This window comes from Schistocerca gregaria, chromosome X, assembly GCF_023897955.1.
Source record: "Schistocerca gregaria isolate iqSchGreg1 chromosome X, iqSchGreg1.2, whole genome shotgun sequence".
In the NCBI taxonomy this organism is placed as follows: domain Eukaryota; kingdom Metazoa; phylum Arthropoda; class Insecta; order Orthoptera; family Acrididae; genus Schistocerca; species Schistocerca gregaria.
This window is the reverse complement of record NC_064931.1, coordinates 513,825,647-513,840,166: the sequence shown is the minus strand read 5'-3', so window position 1 is coordinate 513,840,166 and position 14,520 is coordinate 513,825,647. Positions and strand designations below refer to the sequence as shown.

The following is a 14,520-nucleotide window of genomic DNA, read 5'->3' as shown; positions in this document are numbered from 1 at the left end:
TGGTGCTTATTTGTGGTAATGTAATTAAATTAAGGCTGTTGTAAGACAATTTATCCAATCTGGAAGAGATGAGTGACATTTTAAACACTTATGATCGTGTCACATTTTGCAGCATTTATACAATTATTGGTATCAAGTAATTATTCACCCCACTAATGAACATGCCTGTTTCCATTTTCTTCCATTCGCATGACTGTGCAACATTTATAATAATTTTTCTCACTTCACCCTGTGTCAACAGAGTTATAGATATGGATGGGCCCAAGGTAGCTTCTTCATTCATTATTTTTCCACTCTTGCATCTGCACAGATCAGTTTCAAACAGGTGGCTATTCACTGTGTAATGGTTACTTACTACAGTGCCACACACTGTTGGATTGCATTGCTTGGTAGCAGTTCAAAGTAGAACAAAGTACAGGAGCTAAGAGACCAAGAAAACTGGTTTCCTTCAATTGTGTTCTTGTATTTGGCAGTTCTTTCACTTTTAAGCAGTTGAATAAAGTTAGAAAAGGCTTTAATGACATAAACAAAGAAAATCTGTAACTGCATAGACAGAAAATAAAAGAATGCATGCTTGGCAGTCAAAGTAGGTAACACTGTGAACAAGTTCACACTAGCAGTTTGTTTAAATTGCGTTTTTGTCCCTGTGGGTGTTGAAATCTCAAAAATGCCAAAGTTGTGTACAGGCACAATGCGACATGAAAAGTGCTATAAGCTTCTAGTTCTGTGGGTTGCTCTTAATCCCAAAAACAGTACAAATGGTTTTTGTACCGGTTGATTTCTTTCTTGCATCAATTTTGACATGGGGAAAAGTCCTTCAGAAAGTTATGCGGGGAAAAGTCCTTCAGAAAGTTATGCTGAGAGCATAAAGCACAGGAGTTTCAGTGCAAATTTGCAAAAGTTAGTGCCACTAGAGGCACTTGTGTAACGATCTGAAACTTCAATGACTGATTTCGTTAATATCAATGGTACATCATTCCAAGGTATTTTTATGAATAACTTTTACACAATTTATAGTTTTTAAAATCGTATATTTTTAGTGTGTGTATACATTTGTTTGAAATACAGTAAAACTTGCTCAAAACAGAATTGTCTGGAACTAAAATAATTTTCCAAATTGGATAAGTTTCCATATTATGCAAAAACTCGCTGGGCTACGTAAAATTTGTCAGATATCATGCACAAAAGTACAGTAAAATTTTTTATTTACGCATATACTGTATTTACGACCTTCACTCCAGCACAGTAGATGTTCATTTACTGTATATTGGACAATAGGACACTGGACTATTACACTAGTTGATAAATAACACAGCATTTCTATATTTTTACTCAAACTTTAAAGTCATTTATTATTGTATGTACATACATATTATTCCCATGTTTATTCGATTTACATTTCACTTTTTTCACCATTATCGAGGAGGGAAACTTGTTTTAATTTCCTGTTCAAAATTGTTTTTTCTAGGCAAGTTCTTGCACCATACAATAGTTCCAACAAGTTGGGAGAATTTGTGTGTGCTGCAAATTGCATAACGTCATTAATGTGTGCAGTGGCTTCTTCAGGTGTGTTAATTTTGCTCCTTGTCTTCTTCCTTTGTTTCTTCATCATCATCCTCTGTGTTGAGTATTTCTATTAAATCTGTTGCTAAAGTGAAAGTGCAATTGACAGAAAGTCTTCACTTCAAATGTAATCATCTGCACTACATTAATGTTCCGCATTTTCACTAATTCAGCAAGTGCCGCTGCAGTTTCTTGAACTTTGATGACCACAGATGCATCTTGTTCTTGATCCCCAAATTCTGCTTTGTTGAAGCACTGTGTGACAGCTTCGGGTTTTATTTCCTTTACTGCCAAGCCTATCCAATTTACTGCATCCAGTACAGAAACTGACTGTGCAAGAGCAAATGCACTTTCGGCTTCTTCAACACTAAGAATAAGAGATTGCATCAGTAATCGCCTATAATGACGCTTGAATGTGTAAATTATCCCATGGCCCATGGGTTGTGTGAGGCTGTTTGAACCTGGAGGGAATCAAGCCAATTTCATATTTGATAACATTACTTTCGGGTGGCAGGTTGCATTTTCTAGGAAAAGGAAAACTTTGTGACTTCCTTTTTTTCATTTTGGCATCGAAAGAGCGCACCCATTTGTCCATAAGACCACTCACCATCCACGCCTTTTTATTGCTTCACCATGTAATTGGAAGCTTACTGACGTCTATGTTTTTGAAACAACAAGGTTTTGCTGCCTTTCCAATCACCAGTGGCTTCTCCATCTCCATTAACATGTTTCCACCAAACAGTACAGTGAGTCTTTCCTTGGACATTTTTCCGCCAGTGCACTTTTCACCTCAAATTGCTAGAGATTTCAAAGGCAGCGCGCAATGAAACAGTCCCATTTCATTGGCATTGAACATGTCATAATTCACAATTAAGTTGGACAGTCTTGTCTTCCATTCTGTTGCTACACCTTTATGCACGTTCTTAGCTTCTCCACACACTTCATTCCACACAATGTTGTGCCTTGCTTTGAAACTAGCCAGCCATCCTGTGGGTGCCTTAAACTCCATAATTCCAAGCTCTTTAGTGACTTTCAGAGCCTCACTCTGCGACATGGGTCCAGATAAAGGTAAGTTTTTTGCCCGCGCACTTACGAACCATTCCCACACTATTTTGTTAATTTCTTCATTCCCGGTTTTCTTCACTTTTTTTTCCCATGTGCCCATTCTCTTTTTATCTGTTCTTCCCTAATCCTATACTTGTTTCTTAAAATCTCATAAATTTGTGTTTTACCGCATGTGAAATGCAATTTAATTTCGCGCACAGAGGGTTTGTCTTTCTCACTCGCCTCAATTACATTAATCTTTTTGTTAAGTGTTAGCCGGCCGGTGTGGTCGAGCGGTTCTAGGCACTTCAGTCTGGCACCGCGCTGCTGCTACGGTCTCAGGTTTGAATCCTGCCTCGGGCATGAATGTGTGTGATGTCCTTATGTTAGTTAGGTTTAAGTAGTTCTAAGTTCTAGGGGACTGATGACCTCAGATGTTAAGTCCAATAGTGCTCAGAGCCATTTTAACTGTTTTTGTTAAGTGTTAATGGCACATACTGTTTGTTCAACATCAGGTTACTGTATCTTTTAAAGTGCTACTAGTCAACTGAAACAGGCAGAAAATAATGACCTTTCCGGGTAAAACCATTGTTTAATGGAACAATACCCACCTATTTCATTGTGCACATTGCAGCAGAGTGTTGTTAGATGCGCAACAATGTTCCTGTATGTGCTGGTGTGCATCAGTAATGAGAAAAACGAGAAAGCCAGTAAACAGAGCACTGATGAACAAACCGTTTCCTTTGATGTAGTGTAGCAACACTGAGCATAACTTGTTCACTGTTGCCCAGAGTAGTGCGGTTTTAGGTCCACACCAGCAGCGCTGTGCTGCACTGGACCTCCTTTCTTGTTTTTGAGTTGCTTAACATAGGTGTTAAAAGTAACGTCCTTGTAGAGTCGTGAATAACTAATGAACTGTAATACAGTAGTACTGTTTAGGCTCTTTTCCACATTATACAATTAATTATTAAGTATGTTCTAAGATTTGCTTTCTGTTTCCACGTTATGCATGTTCCGCTGTATACAAAAAATCAGCATATAAAAGTGCACTGAATGCATTGGGACTGAAATACTTGTGTGGTTTGGGCAGATTTCCAAATTATATACGTGCTGATTTGAGCAAGTTTTAATGTATCACAATTTAATATAGTATTAAATATAAAACTTGTAAAAATACATGGTTTAAAAAGCAATATTTTATAATAATAAGTGACACACAAACAACTTATATTGATTATTTGGTCATTCTTCTGGAGACCGACAATAGTTTCCAATGGTTAGTTTTGAGACGAACCATATATATCTCCTGTGTATATAACAGTTTGACATTTGGACGGAAGACAGTAAAGGAGTAATAAATTGAAATATCATGCATGAAGCTAAAGTTTTACCACAAAACAGAAAATAATTTAATAAACAATAAACTGTTTTCTTTCATTATTTAATGGGCCTATAAGTGAGAAAAAGATTAGAAAATTTTTGAAATAATGTGTAAAATTTGATGGAAATTACTAAAAAAAATTTCAATTATCAATGGGTGGGCCAAACATAAATTTAAAACTTTTGAATGACTTTAACAAGGAACTGAAAGAATCCTTTGCTGATCTACAACTGCTACAAATTGCTACCGTCAGTTTGCACATATTACATGGCACTTTCAAAACAGGTGTATCCAAAATTAACAGGGAAATTGTGTCATTTTTCAGGGCACTTTATTATTTATTTCATCATTCACCTACACAAAGGTCACAATAAACTGAGATAACCAGATCTTCATACTTTCCATTATTTTCTGAAACAAGGTGGGTCAAAAATGCCAATGCATCAGAAAAAGCTATGGAAATTTTCGAACGTATTTGAGCTTATGTTACTGAGAGAAAGAAATAAAAACCCATTTTAGTCATTAAATTTCAGAATTGTTTCTGAAACTGCAAAGACAAATTGCTAGCACTAAAACACATTCTTCAGCTCAAAAGCACATTTTTTGAAACCACTTTTACTCAGTTTTCAAGTTCCGATGGCTCCATTTCTGTATGATGAACTACATAATCTTATGAACATTTTGATGCTGCAAGTTGTGAAACTAGATGCCTTAAAAAGCAAAAACTTATCTTTAATGAAAATTGACTTGAAGGATGTGAAGAATCTGATTACTGCAAGGTCACTTGTTTGGTACTGGTTTTATTGTAAACAAGAGGGGAAAACATCTTATTATGGACTTCAAGGCGCAATATTGCAGATTGTGCAGGCTTAGAACCAGAGGAAAATTTTTTCAGCTCTAGTCATCTTATATGTTCTCTAGTCCTCTTATATGTGCTCATGCCCCAACTGAATAGAATAGCGAAGAAGAGAATGATGACTTTTATGATGAGTTAGATGAAGTATATGCTGAATGTCCAAGAGGAAGCTGTAAGAATTTTTGGAGATATGAATACTAAAATAGTAAAAGAAGATGAATATTAGTTGTCTATTGGAAAATATAGCCTACGCTCAAATGACAGTGGGCTCCGACATGCATACTTTGCTTTCAAGAAATGTGATAGTGGGCAGTACAACTGTGTGGTTAAAAGATATACATAAAATGCCATGAAAATCTCCAGATGGAAATACTTTTAAGCAAATTGACCATCTCCTAATAGACACAAGACATCTGTACAATCTAATGTCTGTGAGAAGTTATAAAGGTGCTATTGTTGACTCTGTCCACTACCTTGTAATATCAACAATCAGAAGTCGAATATCTAATGCAAGGAATATATGTGGATCTCAAAATTCCATATTGATAATCTCAAGGAGCCAAAAACTGCTCAAAGATTCTCTGACCTACTGAAGGAAGATCTGGCAAACTTTCCCAACAGTGAGAATATTGAGGAATTATGGAGGAACCTAAAAGACACCCTTACAAAAGCTGAGAGCATGAAAGGAAAGAACTGGAACAGCTGAAAGGGATGAGTGAAGTGAGAACTTTTTATCAGAAGTTAAATAAGAGTTAAAAGGATTCCCAGCTGAGGACGAATTTATGTAAAATATGGATGGTTCAGTTTTGAGTAGTGATGAAGCAGTATGTAGAAGATTGTCTCAATATTTTGATGAACTGTTGAGTGATGGTACAGCTAGGAACCAAGGAATATTACCCTCTGTAATTACAGGGAACTCGGAAATAGAGGAACCAGTAGCAACTGCTGAGGAAGTTGAGACAGCTATCAAGAAGCTGAAGAATAATAAGACCCCCAGGAATGGATCTAATAGCTTCAGAGCTCATTAAAAGTGCAGGAAAGGAATTTGTCAAACAGCTTTTAGTTAAGATTTAGATAGATAAAAGTTTCCCTGATGGTTGGAAGTTAGGTATCATCTGCCCAATACACAAGAAAAGTGATACCATAGTTTGGTCTAACTACAGGGGAATTTGCCTGTTACTTAAAGCATATAAAATATTCTCCAACATCCTATTTAGTAGGCTTACATGTTATGTTGAAAATGCTGTTGGTGACTATCAATATGTGTTTTGTCAAGGAAGAGCCACTGTTGATCAGATCGTCATGATACAACATATACTAGAAAAATGTAAATAATTTGGGATTGATACACATCAGCTATTTATAGACTTCAGATCAACCTACAACAGTATTGACAGAAGGAAGTTGTATAGGGTATGGAAGAGTTAAGCATTCCTCATAAATTGATTGTCTCAGTGAATGTTACTATGGGGAACACCTGCAGTCAAATTAAGATACAGAATATGTTATCAAGTGCTGTGACCACAAAAAATGGAGTAAGACATGGAGACACACTATTCTGCCTTTTGTTTAATATAGGTGTGGAAAAGGTTATAAGAGATGCGGGCATCAGTACTAGAGAGACTATCCTGTACAAATCAGTTCAGTTGCTGGCATATGCAGACAATATTGATATAATTCCAAGAAAACCTAGAGCAGTGGAAGGAACCTTTAAAGTCTTGAAAGAACTGCTAGAAATGTGATGAACCCACAGATAAATTAAGAGAAAGCTAAGTATATGCTTGTAACTAAAACAGATTATCCAAATGTGTCCCCATCAATAGAAATTGCTTTGTATGAGTTTGGTATTGTGTGTAGTTTCACTTACCCTGGATCAAAAGTAAACTTTGAGAACAATGTCGGCTCGGAAGTCCAAAAATGAATGTTTTCCGCCAAGTGCTATCGTGGCCTCAGAAAACATCTGAAATCTAAGTTAGTCTTCGGGAAAACTAAAGTTACGATGTATAAAGTTTTAGTAAGGCCATTGCTAACATATGGTGCTGAAACATGGATGTTAACAAAATTGGATGAAAAGCAACTGGGCATGTTTGTAAGAAAGATCTTGAGACTAATTCTTGGGCTGGTGAAAGAAAATGGTGTCTGGAGGAGGATATTCAGCTATGAAGTCTATAATATGTACAAACATGTTCAAATTATAAGACTAAAGACATTTTTTCCAAAACTTTACATTTATTACAGATTTACATCTACATACAGATTATATTGGTACATTCAATACTTTGTATGCATGCCTTAGTTCTTATTTTATCCGGTTTGGCATAGTTTTGTTAACTTTTCACATGACATTTTAATATCATTGTCATGGTGCCAGATTTCCTCTAGTTTCTCCATGAGATCTTGTTAGGAGGCTATTGTAAATTTCCTTAGCCTCTGTTTCACAATAGCCCATAAATTTTCAATTAGGTTCACATTGGGACTATTTCCTGGCCGGGGCAACACTTTCAGTTGCTTTTCTTCTAAGTACTTGGAAACACTTTTGGCTTTGTGGCAAGGTGCCCCATCATGCATAAAAGTGGCATCTTTATTAGGAAATCACTCATTTATTTGTAAGAAAAGTTCATTTTCAAGGATTTCTTTTTATTGTTCGTGCTTCATTGTCCCTTCAACAATGTGTAATCTGCCAGGACCTTTCATGGACATCGCACTGCAGACCATAACGGAAGTTGGATGTTTCACACATTGCTGCACACCCTCAGCTTTGAACTGTTCTCCAGGTCTGCGACAAACATACTGGCTGCTTTCTTCCATCACAGTGAATACAGATTCATCAGTGAAGTGTACCTGAAGCATGTGTACAAAATTGCAAGTTAGAAAATTGGGGAATAGTAGCATAGGAAACCTCAGCAGTTCCAAAATTCAACTGTGCATTTCTTCAGTATCAGTAAAACATCACAGTTTCAAGCCAAAACTCCTAACTTTAGAGATCAGACCCACATAATTTACCACATCACTGTAGATACCTTAGCCCAGTTGTCACCTGCCCACTCCTGAAGTTGTGTAGCCCATGGCAATCTTTTAGTTTTCATGGCAGGTGTGGTTTTTCTGTTTTTTCATTTGTCAGCATGCCTTTAAACCACATTGAAACAGCCTCCTCCTCACTGTCAGAGGTGAAACTTCAACACCCAATCCTTTCAGCTGATGGCTCAAGTCTGTAGAAGTAAGTTTACGGTTCATTGTTGCCATGTTTGTAAGTCTGCTCCTTGTTCTAGAAATCAAAGACAAGCAACTATTACCAAGCAAACCAAGATGCAAGTTTGCTTGATTCGTGCTCAACAAACTCGAGAAATACAGCCTTAAAAATTATGAACTGCTGCCAATGTAGTAAAAAGATATATAAGTAATGCTTTCTCATATCTCAGAAAACAGGACACGCACAGAGAGAAGCAATCACTTAGAAAGTATGTCATTCTGTGTTTCATGAAGGATGAAATATGATGGCATGTTTCTTCATCTTGCTATGAAGCCCAAAGAAAAGATCACTTCATTAATTGGTACCATGAACAAGATTTGTCATGAAATCCCTGATGAGATAAAGAAGCCAAATGCTGAAATACACACCACCACCATCCTGTGTCAGATTAGCAACACAAATTTCACCACGATTGTATATAAAGGAAGAAGAATAAAAATGTCATTCATCTGAGTACACTGCAATGCTGAAGTGGCAATAAGCAAAGAAGAAAAGAAGAAACTTGGAGATATTACATTCTACAATGCAACAAAATACGGGATGGACACGATTCATCAGATGACCTATAAGCACACTACAAAGGTTGCATGTAGGAGGTGGCTGATACATGTCTTCTACAACACCTTGGACATGGCGGCAATAAATGCATGGGTCACCTACAAAATAGGAACTAACACGAAATTGAAAGAGAAGCAGTTCATACTTCAGCTGGTGAATGAACTCAAGGGAATGAAAGAGCAAGAAGCAGAACAGACAAAAAGAGGGGATACAGGACCTAAATTATCTAGAAAGTGGAACAAGTGCCAAATCAGCCTTTGCAAAGGCAACAAGACCAGCGACAACTACGTACAGTGCGACAAAGCTCCCACAGTTTCCTCTGTCCAAACAAGTATTGGAAGTTCACCTTGACAGAAAGGAAGGAGAAGGAGAAAGATAGACTTCTGTTATCAAATGGTTTCCATTTTTCAGTGCAATTTGAGACAGTACTGCTTCTAATGCAGGCAAGACCAATTTCTGTGTATTCAGAAGAGGCTTCCACAGTAATTGTGACCGTACTGGTGATAAAACTAGTTCATTGGGATGTGAAACTAAAGCTAGTTGCTCAATAATATTAAAATGTAATCATTGTGGAGGCCGAAGTAGCAGTTTCACTTTGGAAGATGCAATCTCTTGCTGACAACAAAGTCTGTAAAACACACACACACCCACGCACGCACGCACGCGCGCGCCCACACACACACACACACACACACACACACACACACACACACACACACACACACACAGAGAGAGAGAGAGAGAGAGAGAGAGAGAGAGAGAGAGAGAGAGAGAGAGAGAGGGGGGGGGGGGGGTAGGATCATATAAAATGGTTTTACAGACCTATGGAATGACTGAAAGCCACAGTATTTCTTAATTTTGTTTTTTATAGAACTGCTATAACCTTGTTAAAAGTTTGTGAAAACCAAGGAAAATCCACTTCAGGATCACCAGATTAGTTACCAAATGTCAAGCATGCTTCACAGTTGGGAGTGTTCTGTGTGGACTATATGCTTCTCCTGGTACTATCCACACACTGCAGTATAAAGTACTGAAAAGTTTTGACCTGATGGCATGTTTCCATTGGTTGGCAGTCAGAAGCCACTCCTTTGCATCCATTTGGATTGCAAGACATATAGCAATAGCATCTCCACCATGAATAATTTGTTTATCCAACTTCACCTCACTGTGTTTTGAAGATGGATATTAAGCTCAGCAGTCGTTCTCATGACAGTGGACATGTAATTAGAGATAATAATCCTCTTTAACTCTCTCCTGTTTTTCATCAAATTTACTTACTTGTAACTGGGTTCCCTGGAATTCTTCTCATTAAATCCAATAGTTAACTAAGTGTTTTGAGTGAACTTCGAATAACCATACACAACATTCCCAAAGTAGATTTGAATTTTATGGAATTTTAATTTCATTGATTATGTTGATGATCTTTTTTTTTTTTAAAAAAAAAAATAGTATAAACTCTCACTTGTAATAATACAGATCAGTTAACTCATATAGATTACAATGAATCTAAGTAATATGAATGAGTGGAATAATGCTTGGTACTAACTTGATAAATGTCTAATTATAACTTAATTCATCTGGCTGAACATAATGAATGCTCTACACCAACTGACTGTATAAACATTACTCAGTAAAAGCACAGCTATGAGTGAACTTTACAATGTTGAACACAGGCTCATTATGTGAATGTTACTTGATGATTGCATAGTGTGGACTGACTTCAAGTAAGTGACTACATAGTGCTGACTGAAACAAAACTTTATGTGATGACGGCAAAACACAGATAAACTGACAACTAACTACACACGACTGAATCTTGGTGGTAACTTATTATACAAATATTACTCTATGAAAACACAACTGGGCCTGGCTTTAAATAGTGCTTTCTGACTAGGAATTTTACATAATGAGTTTTGGTTGCAAAGTGACTGTGACTGCGACTTTGTGCAGAGTACCTATTTAAAGACACACATAAGATTACCTTTATAGTACGATCAAATAAAGGTTAGTTACAAGGGTATTTCCCCCAAATTATGGGCTTCTACTTTTTAAAAATAAAAAGACTGTTTCTTTTTTATAATAATTACATAATTTTAGAGGTTGAATACTTACATTTTTCCATATAATCTCCAGTTCAGTCACTGAATTTTTGTAGATGCTGTGATGGTTTTTGTATGCTCACATATGCTGCTATATCTTTGAGGAAGACTTGAACCAAACCTTTCATCTGATTATTGGAGCTGAATTGTTTTCCCATGTACTTTTGTCTTAGGATACAGGTGGTAATTGTTGTGTGCCAAGTCTGGACTATAGGGTGGTTGGGCGATTATTTCCTATTAAGACACCGAGCGAGGTGGCGCATTGGTTAGGACACTGGACTCGCATTCCGGAGGACGATGCTTCAACCCACATCTGGCCATCCAGTTTTAGGTTTTCTGCGATTTCCCTAAATTGCTCCAGGCAAATCCACGATGGTTCCTTTGAAAGAGTGCGGCTGATTTCCTTCCCCATCCCTGACACCTTCTGAGCTTGTGCTCCATCTCTAATGACCTCAATGTCAACAGGGTGTTAAACTCTGACTTCCTTTCTTCTTTCTTCCTTCTATTGAAACATTTGCAGGAGAGCAAAAATTTGACTGATGACATGTGGGCAATCATTGTCAAGGAGAATGCTTACACGCTTGCTTGACATTCCTCTTCTCCAGTTCTGCTTTGCCTGTCTGAGTTTGTTCAGTGTTTCACAGTACCTGTCAGTATTTACTGTGATCCCAGCAGTTGCCATGACTGTACTAACAGACTGTGGTTATTGTTGTTTGGTCTCAGTTATTAAGTGGAATGCCCAGGTTTCATTATGCGTGACAGACAGTTACAAAAAGTTGACCTTTTTGTCTGCACAGTGGTGAAGAAATTTTTGGGAAGAATTAACTCGTTGTTGTTTGTGGTTGTCCTATAGCATTCGTGGTACTCATATTATGCACACCTCCCGATATTGCAACTTTTACATTAAAATCCTATGAATGGTGCTTCAGGAAACCCCAGGAACAAAAATTCAGATATTGTCGAGAGTGATCTGCTGGTCTTCACATGTGGATTGCTCAACCTTTGTGACTGTCTCATCAGAAATTGATGGTCTCCTGCTCCTTTATTTTTCATGTATTTCAATATGACCGCCTGTAAACTCTACACCATTAGTGAACATTTTTGACATCCATGCACAACTCTCCATAAACATCTATCTCTTAGTGATGAATTTCAGTCGATTCAACCCCTTTGTATTCAATAATGAAATCACTGTACGAACTCTGCACTCGATATAAAAGTCCAATGGGTGCCCCATTGTCAACATCTGCCAAGCTGAGACAGAGTATCCCAGTGAGGTCCATACATGCTCGTTTGGGGGGTGAGTAAAGCACCAATCACAACAGTGAGGACAACACACTCACAAACAGTTTCTCTGTGATCTTCAACACTTTAGAAACCTTTCTTTGGGATTACACTCAATAGAATTTTAATAGTAATATAAAAGACAGAACAAGCAGACAATATAGATATACATTAGGCAGCAAAGTTGTGTTGATTAACAATGGCATAAATATCATCAAAATTTATAATGATATGTTGTATTTGAGGTAGCAAAATTTTGGATGTGCAGTTGTATTCCTGCGCTTTAGCAAAGCCCACCAAGAATTTTCAGAAAACTCTAATTTGTAATTGAAATATTTCATTAACTAAAATGTTATTTTAATAAATTTTGCATTTTTGAATCAGAAAAATTGCTTGTACAATACTAAGACACTGGAGTTTCAAAAGGATTATGTCCTAAGATTCTGGAAACAGACAATTTTGAATAAAGTTCACTTTTTAAATAATCTTCTGAAAATCTGAGATGTTCTTTAGAAAGAAGAAATAACAGCCTTTAAATAAGGTATGTCAGTTGGAGAACAACTAATTATTAACAGAGTCAAATGTTAAAGTGCACATGGTATTCACAAGTAGTAAACTTTGCATATTTCATTAAAGGAAATGTTTCCTCATGGACAACTGACAGCCTGCAACCTACACACAGTTTTGAAAAATATGGCTCAGATAAGAATTTGGATATTTGATATGTAATTCTGTTGTATTTATATGTATTTGATATGTATATGATATGGAAAAGAGAGCAGAAAAAAATATTTAAATTATGAGTAGCATTATAGCAAGGAAAGCAATTCCACCTTGCTATGTTTCATTGCCTATCAGTAAGTTTAGTTTATTCTCCGCAATTGTGTCTGACAGGTTTCACATTGACTTTGTACAGTGTCATTACACTACAGACAGTTTATCTTGACACCCCTGGTATGTTTTAGACTGTTATCACAAATATGGGCACCTGTAAAATTAACTCCTAAATCACAGTGTATTAACAAAATACCAAAATAATTGCAGTTCTGCTGGCAGCACAAAATGTGTTAATGATTAATTATTACAGATAGTCTCACCTATGCACGTTTATCACATAAGCTTTAAATTTATGTAAGTTAGTACAAAGAAATTGTACTGTGATTTTAATTCCACAGGCCAGGCAGAAGCTACCAAAACAAATGAGCCAAATGTAGCTGGTGCATCTATTTCAAACAAGATCCCCCTCATAGATATTGCTGATGATGATAATGATGATGATGAACCAGCAACGGATCCTGAAAATGAACCAGCAACGGATCCTGAAAATGAACCAGCAACGGATCCTGAAAATGAACCAACAACGGATCCTGGATATGGACCATCAGTGGATCTTAGATATGGACCAGCAGTGAATCCTAGATATGGACCAGCAGTGGATCCTAGATATGGACCAGCAGTGGATCCCAGATATGGACCAGCAGTGGACCCTAGATATGGACCAGCAGTGGACCCTAGATATGGACCAGCAGTGGACCCTAGATATGGACCAGCAGTGGACCCTAGATATGGACCAGCAGTGGACCCTAGATATGGACCGGCAGTGGACCCTAGATATGGACCGGCAGTGGACCCTAGATATGGACCGGCAGTGGACCCTAGATATGGACTATCAGTGGATCCTAGATATGGACTATCAGTGGATCCTAGATGTGAACCGACAGTGGATCCTAGATGTGAACTGACAGTGGATACCGGATATGGACTAGAAGTGGATCCTAGATATGAACTAGCTGTGGATCGTAGATATGGACTAGCTGTGGATCGTAGATATGGACTAGCTGTGGATCGTAGATATGGACTAGCTGTGGATCGTAGATATGGACCAGCAGTGGATCCTAGATATGGACCAGCAGTGGATCGTAGATATGGACCAGCAGTGGATCGTAGATATGGACCAGCAGTGGATCGTAGATATGGACCAGCAGTGGATCGTAGATGTGGACCAGCAGTGGATCGTAGATATGGACCAGCATCGCATCCTGGATGTGTACCAGCATCGCATCCTGGATGTGTACCAGCATCGCATCCTGGATGTGTACCAGCATCGCATCCTGGATGTGTACCAGCATCGCATCCTGGATGTGTACCAGCATCGCATCCTGGATGTGTACCTGCAGCGGATCCTGGATGTGTACCAGCAGCGGATCCTGGATGTGTACCAGCAGCGGATCCTGGATGTGTACCAGCAGCGGATCCTGGATGTGTACCAGCAACGGATCCTGGATGTGGACCAGCAATGGATCCAGGATATGTGGATGATGATGATGATGATGTAATTGAATTAAGTGATGACTCATGTGAGGTAAGTTTTTCCCCTGCAAGATAATTCATTCGTTTCACAGATTTATTTAAAATGTTTATAATAATACAGGGTGTTTTAAAATATCAGAGTCAACATTATACAGCATTCTAAACTGAGTACTTC

General features: G+C 37.7%; 1 protein-coding gene across 2 annotated transcripts in view; it reads left to right on the top strand.

Moving 5' to 3' along the window:
* LOC126297932 (uncharacterized) overlaps window positions 1-14,520 on the top strand; it is a 160,718-nt gene that overhangs the window by 81,142 nt on the left and 65,056 nt on the right. For both annotated transcript variants that reach the window (XM_049989252.1, XM_049989253.1), the window contains one exon: window positions 13,211-14,397. In XM_049989252.1, coding sequence (XP_049845209.1) covers window positions 13,211-14,397 — 1,187 coding nt within the window. The remainder of the gene's footprint in view (window positions 1-13,210; window positions 14,398-14,520) is intronic.